Genomic DNA, 19,115 nt, shown 5'->3' on the forward strand with positions numbered 1-19,115 from the left:
TTCCGCTATTTTGTTTGAAGTCAATTCGGCGATCGGGTATCTACTGATGCTAGCTATAATGTCTTTTAATGGCAGCGAATCTTGACTATTGTTACTGGATTGTCAATTGGATATCTATTGTTTCGAAGTGAAGACGAGGAAGTTATGGTGGTGGATGATTCCTGCGTTTGTGCTTGATAAAATTCACACACACTATATACTCTATTTTTTTGTAAAATTTGATCTAATATTGTGCTTATTCTGTCATCGTAGTTATAAATAATAAAGAATTGGTTTTTTTTTTTATCTTTTCAAATATGAATGTTAAATTTTCTCTTCCTAGCTAGATCGAATGTATATTGATCAAATTATCGTTTTGAATTTTCTTGTTATATTATGTATAGAGAGATCAGTTCTTGATTTGGGTATTGTTTCATAAGTTGCTCCTTCCATCACCATACAACTTTTATCTACTTCTTCAACTTTTTTTTTCTTTTTTTTTTCTTTTTTTGAGAATTGCTTCTTCAACTTTAGACTAACTCAATTAATGTATTTAACGTTTATTATTGGTTAGTGATTTCACAAAGTAAGTATTTAAGCTGAGGTTAATGAGGATAAATCAGTAATTTTTACCACATTGGGCAACTGACATAGATTAAAAGTCAGCCATATAAGCAGAGACATAGACATATGTGCATCCCACTTTGTCCCATTAGACAATCTGGCTGTCCACTTCATTATGGGACACCAAATTGAAAAAAAATACAAGTTTAGACATTTAGTTATCACTATTTTCCGTTCATACACCAAAATAGAAAAAAAGGGACAAGTTCAGACACTAAAAATAACATATATATATATATATATATATATATATATATATATATATATATAAAGCAATCATTCTTTTTCCAAGAAGTTGACATGTGATATTATAATATTATAACCTATCCTTCTCGATTCAAATTACATAATATTGGCATTAATTGTCATTCGATTATCATATTAATATGCGTTAAATAATTAAAATTATTATAATATTATCACCTATTTTTAATTAAAAAATTGTCATAATATTGATGTTGATTATCATATTAATATGTATTATAACTTATCTTTTAAATTAATATTATTATAATATTGATAGGAATATCATAATTATCATTTATTATTATAAATGATAATTTTATATTTAAAAGAATTCATAAAGAAAGTTAATGGTGAAAATATTAATTTATTATTTTATTAACAATGAATATTCAAACGTTTCAATATTTATTTGGTTTAAAATAGCAATATATAGTTGTCTTTATTAGTTTTATTGAGGTTTAGTAAGATCATTTTTTTTTTTTTTTTGTAATTTCAATAATTCTTATAGAAGTTCTTTTCAACATTGATATATATCTTTTACTTCTAATTTCTGTTACTCTATCAAATAATGCAAAGTTTGATAAATCCTAAAAGAAAATAGTTTATATGAAATTAGCATTGAAAATGATATATATACATCTATGATTGAATTTCTATTATCTTTTTATTTTATTATTTTTAATATCATCTAAGAAAATTTATTAATTTAAAAATAAATTAAATCAATAATTTTTTAATATATATTTCCTTTTCTTTCAATTTTATTATAGATATTAATTTTTATATAATTAGTCTAATATTTTGAATTTAAAATGGATGTGTAATACTCCGAATTTTTATTTTCAAAATTTTTCAATTTTTATTAAATCAAAAATCGCAAATTTTTGGCCGCGTGGGCTGCAAATGTAATATAGTTTCAATTCGAGCTCAAATTTTCGAATTGAGCCCAAGCCCAAAAGAGATTATTCGGAATTTTCGATTTGAGAACAGTTAAAATTTTTAAGAAATAATATGAAACACCAGCGATTAATCTATTATAAATATATATAGAAATTAATTATTCTAAAATCAAATATCATTACTATTACTATTTTTATTATTATTGAGTGAATGGAGGAAATGTTTTCTAACCTAACTAAATAAGTAAAATAAATCGAACCGAACTGGGGAATCAAATCGATTTTTCGGAAACCACACGGATAATCTGAAAACCAAATGAAAAACCTGCAATTTGAGCAAGAATCGAGCCAAATCATTGAATTAGACCGAGTTCGGAAACCACACGGTTTGAATCGAAGCAGAATGGTCTAGAAGCTCTAGACTTCTTTCTTTTCTTTCGTTTTCTCTTCTTTCCTTCCTTCTTCTTCTCCAGTCGCGCGACTCCTCCCTCTTCCCTCTCCTTCTCGCTTCCGTCCACTGTTCAGCAAGGATGAAGTGGCGATCGGTTCCTTTGGCGGTACTGGGCACGATTCCAGCCTTCCCTCGCTCCAATCGGACCTCCAGTGGCGCAGATATGACCCCCTCATCTTCTTTGCGACGCAGCTGCAACTCCGGCGAGATCGAGCGATTCCGGCGACGTGAAGCTTCAAGGTGAGCTCCGATCGATTCCTCCATCCTGTGTGAACGTTTTCCATCTAAGAAACGACAGTTTTGGTGGAAGAAATTGAAAACACCATGGTCGGCGGCGAGGAAGGGACTGTCGGGCTTGTTCCGATCAAACGAGCCATTGGCTCATCAAACTGATAGTAGATTTGGACTCCTCACGAAAATTGGAATCGGGTGGTGGTGACCTTGCAATTTTCTGGGCGGTTTAACTTTTTCGGCCACTGTGCACGGCAGAGGCGGCGGCCCGGCGAGGCTTCGGCGAGGACTCCGTGTAACATCCCTTCCCGGTCCACCCGTAAACCCGAATGAACCGAGTCGAGACGCTACAATCTGGTTGACTCTATGTCCTGTCATGCTGATATCATAATGTATACTGACTATACTATCATGCTGTTGCTTTCTACATTAGTACTGTGCTTAATATTTACACGACATTACACTAGTGTCCAAAATGAAATGGGCCCAACTATAAGCCCTGTACATGCCATGATAAATATAGACAGAAGTAAAATATCAAAATGAGTAGCTACCCTGAAGACTGGATCTTCAAAAGATGAACTGCAGCAGTTGTAAGATGATTCTCTACGGTCCAGACCCAAAACCTATGAGTTAAACAAGTAACTCGCTGAGCAAATAAAGCTCAGTGGATATCTCAACTTATAAATAAACATGCAAGCACACATATCATTATACTTTCATGATATCAATGTATAAATAAACATATAAGCACAAGTGCATTAGCTTTTCAGTAGTTTACTTACTGTTCATTATGCTGTATGACTTATGAAATTTTTACATCATATAAGTGAGAAATAATATAATCTCCGAACTGTATGGCTCCATAAGGTTACAGTGAAACCGAAGAGATAAGAAGAACTGTATGAAACTGGATGAATACTGGATGGCTGGGCTGATATGGCCCATATATAATCATATCCACTCAACGGCCTGTAGCCGGAGTACCAAACTGTATGGAGCGTAGATCTGCTATCCTATGTCGCGACATAGTCTTATCTACATGGTTTCTGCCTAACCTCAATGGAGCATATTATCGGTATTTCAAGAATACAAAACAAAAGCATATTCAATTCTTCATCAAATTCATAACCCATGTTGTTTACCTGTATGCTGTCTCATTCTTTCATGCTTTAAGAGGATATCATAGATAAATCGAAGTAAAAGCACACAATTGATAATTTGCATGGAAATCTAATTGATGCACCTGTGAGGCAACTTGTACCAATCATTAGATAACTTAATTTCTACCGGTCAGTTTAAGGAATTTATTGCTGTTAATTTAACTCAACTTAGAAAGTTCAAATTCAGTAGTAAATCTTAGGTTGCATGAAGCTACATATGCATGCCAACAACATTTCTAATGTAGCCTTTAAATATGATAGGGCAGCCTGCACATGTTTCACAAATTCTAGCATAACTCTATATTCAGAAGTCCAATTGCAGTAATTCTAAATTCTATTGTTAGCTAACACATTAAGGTACAACTTTGTCTTCTATCACATCTCTGAATTACGTTGGTAAGGTAGTCAAATATTGAGCTCAAGTAGCAACTGCCAGTCTGCCCAGCTATTGGTTTCCAGCCTGCATAGTTTGTACTATTGTGGTCATATCTCTCAATTTATACCTCCAATTTAGGTGATTCTATATTCTATGGTTAGATAACACATTAGGATACAAATGTTTCTTCTACCACATCTCTTAATTACGTTGGTAAGGTAGTCAAATATTGAGCTCAAGTAGCAACTGCCAGTCTGCCCAGCTATTGGTTTCTAGCCTGCACAGGCTATACTATTTTGGTCACAGCTCTCAATTTATAACTCCAATTTAGGTGATTATACATTCTATGGTTAGATAACACATTAGGCTACAAATGTTTCTTCTACCACATCTCTTAATTACGTTGGTAAGGTAGTCAAATATTTACCGAAATGAGCAACTTCCAGTCCGTCCAGACTGTTGATTTCCAGCCTGCACAGTTTGTACTATTTTGGTCATATCTCTCAATTTATAACTCCAAATTAGGTGATTCAAAAACTCATGGACATCTAAAACATATAGGAACAAATAACTCTTCTATACCACTTCCTAATTCCATCGTTAAATAGAGTCAAAATCAGGGTGAAGTTACTGGTCAGTGGTCCAACAAACTTGGTTCAGCATGAATTCAATATCTACTTCATTCATTCAATTCATCCCATGCATTATCACCATTTACAGACCTCTAATTCAACATTCAGTAATATATGTTTTCATTATCAACACATTACAAAGTATTCATGTAAGAAAATGTGAAAAAAACTAAAAGAGATATTAAACCTTCAACCAAAAGAGCTTTAAAGCTTCTTCTTAGCTTCCTTTTCCTCCTACTTAGAGCTCCCCTCTCCTATACATAATAACTCTTATAAATCATCTAAAATATCACAAAAGTATGAACTTTAAGAAAAGCTACTTACTTAGATAGAGTTCTAGGTTGAATTTAGTGTTTAAATCACATGAAAATTGATGGAGAAAGGAAGGAGATGAAGAGAAAGATGAAGGAGATAAAGAGGAAGATGAAGATGAAGAAGACGTTGAAGATGAAGATGAAGAAAATGAAGAAAGCAAACTGAAATGGAAGTCTCGTATACTTCCCAACTATCTCTTCAATTGTATGGTATAATTACAAAATAATACCTACATTTTCTACATGTTACATTTTAATACCTCAACTTAATATTTTAGTGCAAGTAAGTCCTACTCCTTATACTTTAATCTTTTTGTTTTATGCAAGTAAGTCCACTGCTCTTACTTATTTAAGTTACATCCCATTCTACCCCACTCTGGAGTTAAATGGCTCGAACCGGGTTCTAGTTCGGCCCGACTCGACTCGACTCTATGCAACAACTCGATTCAGTAGGATGTCACACTCCGAGAGGCAGAATGATCTCCTCTTCGCTCGAATCACAAAAATGAAATCCGATTTTCGATCGGTACATTGTAAGGCCTAGTTACTCATTTTCGGTATTAATTTCAAAACTCAAATTAATTAATTAATTACAAGATTAATCGAATTAGTAACAATTAGAGTTTGATGAAATTAAATACAGATAATTAAAATATGTGGACATCGTATATAGAATTGGACTACTATGTAGTTAATGGACAATAAAGACTTCCACAGAAAATAGAAATGCTTCAATTTCAAGTTATCAATCAAATTAGTAGGTAAATATTGTTTAAGTTAGGATACCCAGTACAAGCGATCATGGTTAGTTAAATTATAAAAGGGAATTAAGAATTAAAATACATTGGAGGTATAAATCACTGATATTGTAATATGTGAATATAAGAACCAGTCTAGTTATATTAATAATAGATAGAAACAATTCCTAAAATTATTGGTATAACTAATACTATGATTAATGGTACTTTTATTTTGATTTGCTAATATTATTGATACCATCATTATTATGGAACATTAAATTACTAACGACACTTATATGAAAGATATAAACAAATAAACAAGAGTACCGAATATATATAGTATAATAAAGTAAATACCGACTTTAATTATTTAGCGAATAAGGATTTAATTTCTTGAATTCGAATTCTTACTTAGAATTTTCCTTCTAGATGCTTGTGAAGTTCCAGAACATCAAAACAAAAGCTGAGAGCGGTAGTAATGAAGATAGTCCTTTAAAGGATAATAATGAACTATGAGTAGTGTTAGATAATTCGCATTATCCGCCTGCATTCATGCATTCACGACTAAATGTTATCGTTATCATGCATTTGTTAAAATGCTATATTGTGCTGCATTATTATTGGTTGTTTGATTACTTGTGTTGTGATATTACTGTGCCTTGTTTGTGTGAAATTGGGATGAAGTGGGTCACCATGGGTTTGTGAGGGCGGTCCACGAGACCGTTGGCCGTATGGGAGATCGGCGCCCCCGTGTGCACCTGATGATATGATATGAATGATATGGAAAACCACAGAGTGACCTCCTGTTGGTATGGAAAAGAAAAGAGGGAATGGAAAAACAATGAGAGGACTGGTCAAGTGAGGATTAGACCAGTTGGCCGTATTGGGGATCGGTTCCCTGGTGCACACGTTATGAGAGGATGAGCCATGTGTGAGGACGGCTCATTTGGGGGTTTCAGTGACGCCACTGACTAATTTCCACGTGATATGATTATATGAAAGTGATAATAATTGTGATTGCTGTTGTATTGCCATTTGTGTGACAAACTGCATGATCATATAATTAATCGGTGACCAGATAAAAATATTTTAGCATCTGTGTGATTGTGTGGGATGAGAGGGTTATCTAACCCTACTCATTGAGTTTGGCGCTCACCCCTGCCTACTATTTTTTTTCAGGTAATAGAAAGAAAGGAAAACCCTATAGAGTTGAAACACTTATAATATAAGACTGTTAATGATAGAAATAATGATGTAAATGTAAAAGTAGAGTTCCGCAATTATATTCCAATTGGGTTGTGAATAAATAATAAAAGTCCATGTTAAATATATGAACTGTATTTTGGATACGTATGAAAAATAAGTTAATGAGTCTGAATCCACAATTATGAATAGAATGTGAGTTTTAAATAATTTAAGCTTACTACGGGCTTCGAGGGCCTTAAGCCCACACAGGTCCTAGTGCCGGTCCGGCCCGCGGAAATGGGTCGTGACAAGATGTTCTTTAATTTAAATTATTTTCAACAAAATTAACCAATTTGAAATTATAAATAATTTAACTTACAATTTTTTTCTTAATTAAATTATATATTTTAAAATACTATTAGACAATATCTCTAATATTATACATAAAGATATTTATTGTGCATAGTATAAGCACATGGCTAGTATATATAAATCATTCTTGAATCAAACATGGATTGAAACCAATTAAAAGACATTTTTTAAAATTATTCACACTTTATTACTTTTTAGTGAATTATAAAAAAAATCCTCATTCGAACAAAAACTTGTTTTCATTAATTTGAGTATATCCGGGCACGGACGAAGCCGCATATTGGCCAAAGGAGATAATGAGCCCGTGATTTTCTTTCTCTTGTTTTTTTTATTTTTTTATTTTTTATTTTTAAAAAAAAAACTCAATAATCACTACAAGAAAAAAAGGAATTACTATAAAAACATTTATTGCTAATTCCTTATTTTTTGTCCCTAATTTAATATTTCTAAAGAAAAAGCTAAAACTCTAATTAACTTTTGTAGTTTTATTCTTTTTTTAATTAATTATTGGTGTTCATAGCCTATTAACTTTTAATTTAATAATTGTTGATTTCCCCTAATACATTATATTTTAGGGAGTTTAATAAATTAATTATGAATGAGAATGTTTCACTTAATTGCATATGATATTCAACGTAATTTTGGTATATAATAAATTAATTAATTTTACAATAGAAAATATAAATTTTTAAATTTACATAATAATAATATTTTATTAGATAGTTATAGGAAAATACTTTATAATAGAAAATTAATCATAAATTAATGATCATTATCAGTCAATCAAACTACTCAACATGTTCTTCTAACACTTTCTAAGTAAGTCATTGAAAACTTTGAGATTAATATAAAAAATATTCATTCTGATCTAAAAGGTGCAACCTAATATAATGAGCTACTAACGACATTTTAGTGACTTATAAAGAAAGATTTTTATTTTCAAAAACAGACAATAACTATTATATTTTAATTATAACAGTTTATTTTTATTAATGCAAGAAAATCTCGTGACTTATATTTATTTAGATATGTTATTTTTATGTAATTGAACCATCAATAAATTTTCTTGAATTAGGGTAATTGAGTGACCAACAAAACAATTAACAAATCTCAGGAAACGAATCTCACCTCCAATACCAACAAATTTGCTAATTAAAGCGAACTTATTACGTCAGTCAATCAATGAAGTCAAGCAAAAGAGTGTAACTTCTTTGACTTTTCTTGCTTTGTCCTTATCTCAAACCTTTTATTTATTTTTATTATATAGATTACAGCATTCAATCCCCAATATTTTTTTCTCTAAAGTTCCTAAAACAAATCAACTCAAAGTGCTGTCGCTAAAACATCACTCAGTGACCCAAAATGGTGGTTGCTTGCAGCCCTGGAGGTGGTGGCTTAGGTTCTTTGGCTGACATGAAGAACTTAACAGTCCAAGTTATCAACGGCCGTTGGTTCATGGTTTTCGCGTCATTTGTAATAATGGCTGCCTCTGGTGCGACTTACATGTTTGGTCTTTACTCAAACGACATCAAAACGGCCTTAGGTTACGACCAGACGAAGCTGACTCTGCTAAGCTTTTTCAAAGACTTAGGATCCAGCCTTGGCGTCTTTTCCGGCCTAATCAACGAGTTAACACCCCCGTGGGTGGTTCTTTCTATGGGGGCAGTCCTAAACTTTTTTGGGTATTTCATGATTTGGCTTGCTGTCAGCGGGAAAATCTCCGGCGTCCATTTTTGGCATATGTGCTTATATATTTACATAGGAGCAAACTCTCAAGCCTTTGCAAACACTGGTTCTTTAGTCACGTGCGTCAAGAACTTTCCTGAAAGTCGCGGTGCCGTAATCGGAATCTTGAAAGGTTATGTAGGGCTTAGTGGTGCAATTATAACTCAAATATATCATGCCATTTACGGTGATGATTCAAAGAGTTTGATCTTGCTGATCGGTTGGGTACCCGCGGCTATTTCTTTTGCTTTCTTGAGAACTGTAAGAATCATGAAGGTAATTCGCCAACCGAATGAGTTCAAAGTTTTTTACAATTTTCTCTACATTTCGCTAGGCCTTGCAGCGTTTTTAATGATAATTATAATACTACAGAAAAGAATGCAATTTACACGAAGTGAATATGGTGCTAGTGCTGCTATGGTTCTTCTCTTGCTTTTTTTGCCTCTTGCTATTGTTTTAATAGAAGAGTACAAGATTTGGCAAAGCAAGAAACTAGTTTCAAATAACTCGTCTCCTTTGAAAATAATTACAACCGAAGAAAACACTGCCACAGCCAGCACTGCGGTCTTGTCAGAAAATGTAATTGAAGAAAAAGTTTCATGTTGGAAAACTGCGTTTAAGCCACCAAGTAGGGGAGAGGACTATACAATATTACAAGCACTTTTTAGTATTGATATGTTAGTTCTCTTCTTAGCAACAATTTTTGGAGTTGGGGGAACATTAACAGCTATTGATAACTTGGGTCAAATAGGGACATCTTTAGGGTACCCCAAAAGAAGTATAAGCACTTTTGTTTCATTAGTGAGTATATGGAATTATCTTGGAAGAGTTGTGGCAGGTTTTGCTTCTGAACATTTTTTAACCAAATATAAATTTCCTCGCCCTCTGATGTTTACTTTGATCCTTTTATGTTCTTGTGTGGGGCATCTCCTAATTGCATATAATGTCCCTGGTGGACTGTACGTGGCTTCAATAATTATTGGGTTTTGTTTTGGTGCTCAATGGCCTTTGCTTTTTGCGATAATCTCTGAAATTTTTGGTCTCAAGTACTATTCTACTTTGTACAATTTTGCGGGAATGGCTAGCCCTATTGGCTCCTTTGTGTTGAATGTGAGAGTAGCAGGGCATTTGTATGATATAGAAGCAAAGAAGCAATTGGCAGCTAAAGGACTTACGAGGCAGCATGGTCAAGAGCTCAGTTGCATTGGGACCGAGTGCTTCAAATTATCCTTTATTATAATTACTGCTGTGACAATATTTAGTACTTTTGTGTCACTTATTTTGGTGCTTAGGACTAGAAAATTTTATAAGAGCGACATTTATAAGAAGTTCCGAGAGGCAGCACAAGCAGCGGAGACAGAGATGGCAATGGCCGGCAATGGCATCCAACAGACAGAAACGAAGGCAGCTAGCTATCAAGGATTAGAAATCAATATAAGAAAGAATGAAAAATAAATTTAGAATAGCTTTGTTGTAAAAATTCATTGTAATGCAATACAATGATATGCTGATTTGTATTTCAAACACGTATTCTATTTCCATATAATGAAATACAATTTCACTTTTCTTGATTATGAGTATGGAGCTATTTTTATTATCACCCAGAACCGACACATTATTGGTTGTTTTGATTTTGTTAAAAGAGAAAGTAATTTTAATTTAGTTTCCTCCGCAGTACAAGGAAGTAATTGTCCATTTTTTTACGTTTGGCTATTGGGACTGCAATCTCGAGCTAAGATTCTTTGTATAGAATAACTTTGAAGCTTATGTCTGTTGGAGGAGGAAAGTTCAAAGCTGGCATTTTTTTTTTTTTAGCCACATGGTTTGGATCCGCATAAGTTGTAAACCTAATTTACACTCCAACATGATGATATTTAGACAAACTTTTTACCAATTTTAGATTTCAAATCTGACTCTAGAGTTATATTTATCTTTTTTAGCTACTTATTTTTTGGATCTTATAACATGTCCGACCTAATAAGATGGCCAATTAATTAGATACTCACCTATTTCTCACTTTCGGTCATCAATGTACATGTTTTCTCCATCGAGAGCTTTCAATCCACTTTTCAAAGATTTCCTTTTATTTTTTATAAATTTGTTTTATAGTTTTCTTCGTAAAACAATTTAGTTCAATGGGTTAAAATAATACTGCGAACTATTGTCATGCAATAGGATAACACTCTCATTGACTCATCTAATTGATGAAACCTTTAAATCGAGAGGATTCTAATTCAAAATTTCACACTTTTTACAATATAGATAACATATATAATACATGAATTTCATAGTTAATTATATCTATACTATTCAATTTTTCGTTTTTGCTATTTTTATATGTGAATAGGAAAAATTTTGTTACGGGGCTCAAACTTTTTTTTTTTTCGAGGGATTAAATTTTTTTAAATAAGGTTTTAAAGCGGAGTATAACAATATTTTGAACCACTTTTTGTCTTATAACCCATGAATTGCTGAGGCAGTGACGCAGTGAATTGAGATAAGGACGGGTGAGTGATTGGACGAGTCATGTGATTCGAACATGAAAGGTGTGCAATGGCAAATATGACAGTTTTAGGCAAAGAATTTGTAATTTGCTGATAAATTTGGAGCCATTGAAGATGACAACAAGAAGTAATTAACAAGTGTGTATGTTTGAAATTGTGGGTTATTGTGGGTCATTAAACAATGTCCACCACTTACTTTAAAGGACAACACTTAAATTTGGTCTATATGTCCACTTATGGGTTACTCGTTTTCATTTATTGTCCCTTGTCATATTGTCACTTATGGGTTAGTCCTGGGTACGGCTATAGATTTGTGATCCATTTGGAACGAAGTGCTGGAGAAACAATAGAAAGAGAGAGTTTTGAGGTTTGGAATGGAGGTTAATATACAGACGTAGGCGGCAATGGTGGTGCTTAAGGAGGCGGATGCGTTTTGGCAGAGATTTATAGGAGAGAAAAATTAAAGGGGATACTGAGGTGTAAACGTTTTTAAGTATAAATAAAACCATGTGTCCTCCACGTGTCTTTCCGATGGCCAGAACTTCGTTAATTTAGTGAAAGGCATTTTACTATTATTACGCAAATAGTAATTTAAAAATTTTTATGTTACCAATTGATTCTAGGTACGATAATTGATAGGATGAGATATAGTTTTGGAATGATAGATGAATAAACTCATTGATCAAACATTAAAACGAATAAAATTATCACTTTATTTTTTTTTTCAATGAATGGTTAGAGATATTCTCATTTTAATAAAAGTATTATTCTTGATTGGTTTGAGTGAATCCGTAATTGGGCTTAAGTAAATCCATCTCTAGTTTAAATGTCAATTCATTTATTCTTATTTCTTCATTTTTTTTTTTGTTCCAATAATGTAGGATAGGTTTTTCAACACTCCAATATTACCTTCCATTTGTTTCATTTCCCACGGATGAGGTATAACTTTTCCAAAATACTCTTTTAAATTGCAACTGGACTTAAATTGATTATCAGAAGTTTATCTATAATTTTAGTTTTTTCTGTGTTTTTAAAATTGAATCAGATCGACTAATTGAACTGATTCAACTGTGAATCGATAGTCAATCTGATCTAGTTTGATATTTAAAGCTAATGGCTAAAAACCAGATAAAACTTCGAACTGGAAAGATCGAAAAACTGTATTGATCCAATTAAATCCGATTTTTCTGCTTTTTTTTGCCCTTTACTATCATGTTTTGTCTTAAAGTGTCTCCACCCATTATCATTACAAACACATGCATAAATCTAAAGTTATTTAGGGACTTGTATAAATAATTTAAATTGATGGAATTTCCTAAAAAACTTAAAAAATTAACAAAAAGATGTATTACCTCCGTTCCTAAAGGAATTCTAGGTTTTTTTCAGCAAATCATTAAATTTGTCTAAGTTACAATAAATTATTGAATAAATTGACTATATTACCCTTAACTCAACATATCCAAACACCAAATTTTGAGAAATTAAAACAGTAATTGTTGGTCATATACAAATGGTAACTTGGAAAAAAATTTATTACTTTTCAAAACAACAAATAATCAGTTCCACCTCAATTGAGGAATATATATATATATATAGAAACATCAACATAATGCAAAATCAGATTGTTTAAAACATTTCCATTATAAAAGCCAAAAGAAACCATATTATCTCATGTAAATCACATATTTCTTATAAATTAAAATAATAAGAAGAATATTGAGAATGTGATAATTAGAAAGAGATTGGGGGATGCAATATCCATGGAAAGGGCGTGTGTGTGAAGGGGGAAAGGAGATCTTAGAGGCAATTTGAGGGGAGATTCTCAGATGGTAGTGATCGTGGAGGGAGAATTTTGAACTTGTTTGCGGATGAGAAAGAAAGGAAGAATATGAGGGCCATTAGTTTTTTTTTTGGGTAACAAGGTTTTCCTTTTACTTGTTTTTTGAAAGTGTAAAAAATAAATGAGAGGAACACTGGATGTTTCATACATAAAACATGAGAGTATGATAGTATATTTTAAAAAATACAAGAGTAAAGTGATTAATTTTGACAAAACATAAGGGTATGATTATAAGTTTTCCATTGTTTTTATTTTCATTACCTAATATTTGATTTAGATTTAAAACATATTTTACAAATTCAATTTATAATACTTCATTAATTGGTAAATTCTTTAAAAAAAAAAAATTAGGTCGTTGGTAAATAATCATACTACATGTGATTTTATTTCGAAGTAAACTAAATAACATATTCATAAATAAAATATTCAAGGAAAATATTGCATAGTACTATCAATGTAATTTTTTTATTTTTTATATTTTCACCACATTTTAGTTATTGTATACAAAAATTAAAATCCAAACTTTTAATTTCATAAATGATATAAAGGATAAATATATACTTAAAAGAAATTTTGGAATTAGGAGCAAATGCAATTTTTATCCTAAAATATAAAAAAGTGTTGATATTTAATACCATTATTTTAAATGAAAAATTTCACAAAACAATTAGTTAAGTAAAAATTGTAAGTTTAACGTTTGAAATCTTAATTTGACGAAACAAGAAACCTTTGTCGCAACATGCAGATGATCTTAAAACCCTATTGAGTTTCCCTATAAACAATCAAGAAACTTGCTTTCTCTCGTGACGAAGCTGTAAGCATATAAGAGAAGCTTTGTTGGCTAGTCAAGTTCACGAAGAGAAAATGTGTAAAAATGCTTTGGCAATGTAGGAGACAAAATCTCAACTAACCAGGTTACTGTACTTAAGCCATTAAGCTTTTTTCAATACACTCTATCTTATTATGGAAAATTAAATAAAAACCTGAATTCACACTCGATAGATAATCCAAAATACAGGAGTAAATAACGGCGATCCCTTTTGGTGAGAGGAGAAAAGAAACTACTGACAAACAAGAAAAAAAAAACACAAGTATATCAGATATAATATTTATAACCATGCCATAACTCCTACAGATTTAAAAAACAAACACAGGACATTACCTAAAGCATTTCTAAGCACGCCAACAATACATGCATCTCTTGGCTTGCCTCTTGAGGATCCACCGCCATTGAATTTCAAGGTCCCATGTTCCGGAAACACCCGCGGCTGAGATTCAACTTGGTGCATTTTTCTTTGTTTTATTCCAACAACACTGTTGCACACAAGAATGGGGAAACACATCCAGTCACTGAGGCAATAAGGCGCCATTGGAAAATTTGCCTTAAGCAGCTTGAAACTTCTCAATTTGATCATGTCCATAACAGCCTCATTCTATTGCTCTTCATTAGAGAATAACAGCTTATTTCTTCTTAGCCAAATTGTTTGCCAGTTTAGTTCCACAATGCTATCAGGCAAAACACCTTGAATTTCCCACCAATTAATCACTCACATCCAGACCTCTCTAACTAAACGGCATTTCAGAAGAACGTGATCTGTAGTTTCCAGTTCTGTCCAACACAAGAGGCAAAAGTATACTGATATTGCTGATGAGCTTAAATTAGCTGCTACTTCAAATAGGAAGCTTAAGGAGCAGGGAAAAGATCAAGAAAGTGGGTGGCCGGAGTGGTTGTAGGCAGGTGACCGGAGGTTGTTGCAGTCGTCCTCGGTGACTCCTGATTGTGGTGGTGGCAGATGATGGAAGTGGGAAATATAAGAAATTCAAGATGAAGACATGAAGTTAATGCTGCTCCTTCAAAAAGTATAAAAGGTATGTTATTAGAATAAAAGCAGGCGTTTATAGGGAAAATGTGGAAGTTCCAAAGAGTAAGACCAATATAATGTTTTTGTAGATGGAAGGAAAACAACTATCATTACAGCAAGTAGAAAATTTTTTGATGGTAGCACTACCTTCAACCACAGTTGGTAGTCCCTCTAATCATCAAGCTATTCCAACCAATTGACTCCAACCAATTGAGTGTTGAGATATGTGATTTGGAACTCTTTTCTTTTATATGACTTCAACCAATTGAGTGTTGAGACGAGGCGCTCTTTTCCTTTATATGAGATTGAGGGTTATCATCAAAGATGAAGCAAATATTTACTGAAAGCGTCTACCTTTTGTAAGCTCACCGGCATAATATCTGTTTGCATGGACCAAATTAATTAAATGGTTCAATCACGTAAAGAAATTAATTAAGTCATAGTCAAATGGTTAAATCACTTTTTTATGCTCATTATGAGGAAAATACAAGTATTTGTTCTTGTTTCAAGAAAAGTTAGTCATGTTTACTTTAGAAAATTCAAAACTAATTTTTGTGTGGAGTGTCTTTTTCTATGCAATGGGTGGCTTACAGACCAACAGAGTGGCTAGTTCAAGTTGAATGTACTTAACGCTTTTCTAGTATATGATGTGCCTACCCCTTTTTGCTTGCCATTGTATGAACTGGATATATTCTGGCATGATGCTTCCTTGATGCTGTTTTGTGACTGCGATATCCATGCCGGAAAACATAACTCAGGCCAAAAGAATATGGTGACAGCCTAAGGAAGGACTGACCTAAATGAAAACACATGGAATTGTAATCCAAAAGAGTAGAATTGTTGCTACTTCTGATCTAAAAAACCTGTTCAGAGTAGTTTCCTAACATGGAAAGTATATTCAAGAACTGTTAATTATAATGCAATCAACAATTTCTGATGTGATACATCTTGCAGGTTGGCATGAGTGGACCCTCATAGTAGGGAGTATCAGAATTCCGGTCCGGTTCTTATAACCATGCCTAATATTGCCAAGCTTTTTTAATATTAGTCCAGTTTTACATTAAAGTCCAATATTTGAAAACAAACGGCAGAAATTGACCATTGACAACGAAGAGCAACAAAAATAAAACCATACGATAGAAAGATAATGCCATTTATATTCAATAAGTCTACATCACAATTCTAAACTAATTACTCTCGCTTTTGTCAAATATCAAAATAGCTTCACAATCACAATAGTAATTCAATAAATTTGCCTCTTCAATTTGTTTTGAAATACAAATCAAAATATTATTCTATTTCATTGAAGTGAATTCTTAAAACAAAGCTATTTGCCTCTTTTTGATAACCATGTATTTATCTAAAGTGTTCTTTTTTTTCATTCTTTCTATATTGATATCTAATCCTTGATAGCTAGCTAGCTAGCTGCCTTCGTTTCTGTCTGTTGGATGCCATTGCCGGCCATTGCCATCTCTGTCTCCACTGCTTGTGCTGCCTCTCGGAACTTCTTATAAATGTCGCTCTTATAAAATTTTCTAGTCCTAAGCACCAAAATAAGTGACACAAGAGTACTAAATATTGTCACAGCAGTAATTATAATAAAGGATAATTTGAAGCACTCAATCCCAATGCAACTGAGCTCTTGACCATGCTGCCTCGTAAGTCCTTTAGCTGCCAATTGCTTCTTTGCTTCTATATCATACAAATGCCCTGCTACTTTCACATTCAGCACATAGGACCCAATAGGGCTAGCCATTCCCCCAAAATTGTACAAAGTAGAATAGTACTTGAGACCAAAAATTTCAGAGATTATAGCAAAAAGCAAAGGCCATTGAGCACCAAAACAAAACCCAATTATTACTGAAGCGACGTAAAGTCCACCGGGGACATTAAAGGCAATTAGGAGATGCCCCACACAAGAAAATAAAAGGATCAAAGTAAGCATTAGCGGGCGAGGAAATTTGTACTTCGTTAAAAAATGTTCAGAAGCAAAACCTGCCACAACTCTACCAAGATAACCCCATATACTCACTAATGAAACGAAAGTGCTTATACTTCTTTTAGGGTACCCTAAAGATGTCCCTATTTGACCCAAGTTGTCAATAGCTGTTAATGTTCCTCCAGCTCCAGAAATTGTTGCTAAGAAGAGAACTAGCATATCAATACTAAAAAGTGCTTGTAATATTGTGTAGTCCTCTCCCCTACTTGGTGGCTTAAACGCAGTTTTCCAACATGAAACATTTTCTTCAATGACATTTTCCGACGAGACCGCAGTGCTGGCTGTGGCATCCATGGGTGTGCCTGTGGCAGTGTTTTCTTCGGTTGTAGTTATTGTTAAAGAAGAAGGGTTATTTGAAGCTAGTTTCTTGCTTTGCCAAATCTTGTACTCTTCTATTAAAACAATAGCAAGAGGCAAAAACAGCAAGAGAAGAACCATAGCAGCACTAGCACCATATTCACTTCGTGTAAATTGCATTCCTTTTTGCAGTATAATAATTATCATTAACAACGTTGCAAGGCCTAGCGAAATGTAGAGAAAATTGTAAAAAACTTTGAGCTCATTCGGTTGGCGAATTACCTTCATGATTCTTATAGTTCTCAAGAAAGCAAAAGAAATAGCCGCCGGTACCCAACCGATCAGCAAGATCAAACTTTTTGAATCATCACCGTAAACGGCATAATATATTTGGGTTATAATTGCACCACTAAGCCCTACATAACCTTTCAAGATTCCGATTACGGCACCGCGACTTTCAGGAAAGTTCTTGACGCAAGTGACTAAAGAACCAGTGTTTGCAAAGGCTTGAGAGTTTGCTCCTATATAAATATATAAGCACATATGCCAAACATGGACGCCGGAGATTTTTCCGGTGACGGCAAGCCAAATCATGAAATACCCAAAAAAGTTTAGGACTGCCCCCATAGAAAGAACCACCCATGGGGAAGTTACCTCGTTGATTAGGCCGGAAAAGACGCCAAGGCTGGATCCTAAGTCTTTGAAAAAGCTTAGTAGAGTCAGCGTCGTTTGGTCGTAACCTAAGGCGGTTTTGATGTCGTTTGAGTAAAGACCGAACATATAAGTTGCACCAGAGGCAGCCATTATTACAAGTGACGCGAAAACCATGAACCAACGGCCGGCGATGGCTTGGACGGTTAAGTTCTTCATGTCAGCCAAACCACATAAGCCCCCACCACCACCAGGGCTAGCAACCACCATTTTTGGTTACTGAGTGCTGTTTTAGTGACAAGAGTACTCTTTTGAGTTGATTTATTTTCGGACTGTCGAGAAAAAGTAGTGGGGATTCAATGTTGTAATCTATAAAGACAACAATAAACAAAAGGTTCGAAATAAGGACAGAAAGGAAATTCAAAGAAGTTACACTCTTTTACTTGACTTCATTTATTGACTGCTGTAATAAGTTTTCTTTGATTAGATGTTGTGCAATATTACCTTTATTTAATTCAAATAATATCATTTAATTAAATACAATAATCAAGTTATTTTTAGTTTTGAAATCAAATTGTTATTGATTTTGTTATAATCTAGGAGAATCAATTGTTATTATTAATAAAGTATTATATATCTTAAAATTAAAAATTTCAAATGTATGGCTTTCTGCGCACAGGTATGTTCATTTTATTTAAAAATAAATTTTAAAACATAAAAATCTAAAAATTTTGAAAGGTTTAATTATGAATATTTTATTTAAATTTTTACTTTTTTTAAAAAATATATCCAATCAAATTATACAAAAATAAAGAAAAAAATATTATAATAAAATTTAAATTAAATATTTAAAAAATAAATCTGAAAAATAAAATATAAAATTTTTTAAATATCTCATTATCACACATTTATTAAAAAATAAATTTAAAAAAGATAAAACTTAAAACTTTTAAAATGCTTAATTATTTATATGTATTTAATTAAAAAATAATTTTAATAACTCATATCCGATCAACTTCTATTTT

General features: G+C 32.8%; 2 protein-coding genes and 1 long non-coding RNA gene across 4 annotated transcripts; 1 reads left to right on the forward strand and 2 right to left on the reverse strand.

Annotated features, from left to right (window-relative positions):
• Positions 1-8,490: 8,490 nt before the first annotated feature.
• Positions 8,491-10,511, forward strand: LOC105641118 (protein NUCLEAR FUSION DEFECTIVE 4). The gene is made up of 2 exons (XM_012225596.4): positions 8,491-9,213; positions 9,310-10,511. The coding sequence occupies exons 1-2, from the start codon at positions 8,575-8,577 to the stop codon at positions 10,390-10,392; spliced, it is 1,722 nt and encodes a 573-aa protein (XP_012080986.2). The 5' UTR covers positions 8,491-8,574; the 3' UTR covers positions 10,393-10,511.
• Positions 10,512-14,183: 3,672 nt separating this feature from the next.
• LOC110010262 (uncharacterized) lies at positions 14,184-15,824 on the reverse strand. Of its 2 annotated transcripts, none has more exons than XR_005177851.2 (2): positions 15,291-15,824; positions 14,184-15,126 (listed from the first exon to the last, which is right to left on the reverse strand). It is a non-coding gene; the product is annotated as an uncharacterized LOC110010262 (long non-coding RNA). The 2 variants fall into 2 exon arrangements; XR_005177850.2 differs by having other exon boundaries at positions 14,184-15,132.
• Positions 15,825-16,288: 464 nt separating this feature from the next.
• On the reverse strand, positions 16,289-18,561 carry LOC105641119 (protein NUCLEAR FUSION DEFECTIVE 4). Its single transcript, XM_089722184.1, has one exon. The coding sequence runs from the start codon at positions 18,358-18,360 to the stop codon at positions 16,561-16,563; it is 1,800 nt and encodes a 599-aa protein (XP_089578310.1). The 5' UTR covers positions 18,361-18,561; the 3' UTR covers positions 16,289-16,560.
• Positions 18,562-19,115: the final 554 nt, after the last annotated feature.

This window comes from Jatropha curcas, chromosome 6 (genome assembly GCF_041381405.1).
Source record: "Jatropha curcas cultivar XTBG-Jc1 chromosome 6, XTBG_Jcur_1.0, whole genome shotgun sequence".
In the NCBI taxonomy this organism is placed as follows: Eukaryota; Viridiplantae; Streptophyta; class Magnoliopsida; order Malpighiales; family Euphorbiaceae; genus Jatropha; species Jatropha curcas.

What these genes read in the sequence shown, in the direction of transcription:
- LOC105641118 (XM_012225596.4), top strand. Translation starts at nt 8,575, where the DNA reads ATGGTGGTTGCTTGCAGCCCTGGAGGTGGTGGCTTAGGTTCTTTGGCT. An exon ending in GAACTGTAAGAATCATGAAG is followed by an intron (nt 9,214 to 9,309) that starts GTAATTCGCCAA and finishes ATAATACTACAG; the next exon opens with AAAAGAATGCAATTTACACG.
- LOC105641119 (XM_089722184.1), bottom strand. Translation starts at nt 18,360, where the DNA reads ATGGTGGTTGCTAGCCCTGGTGGTGGTGGGGGCTTATGTGGTTTGGCT.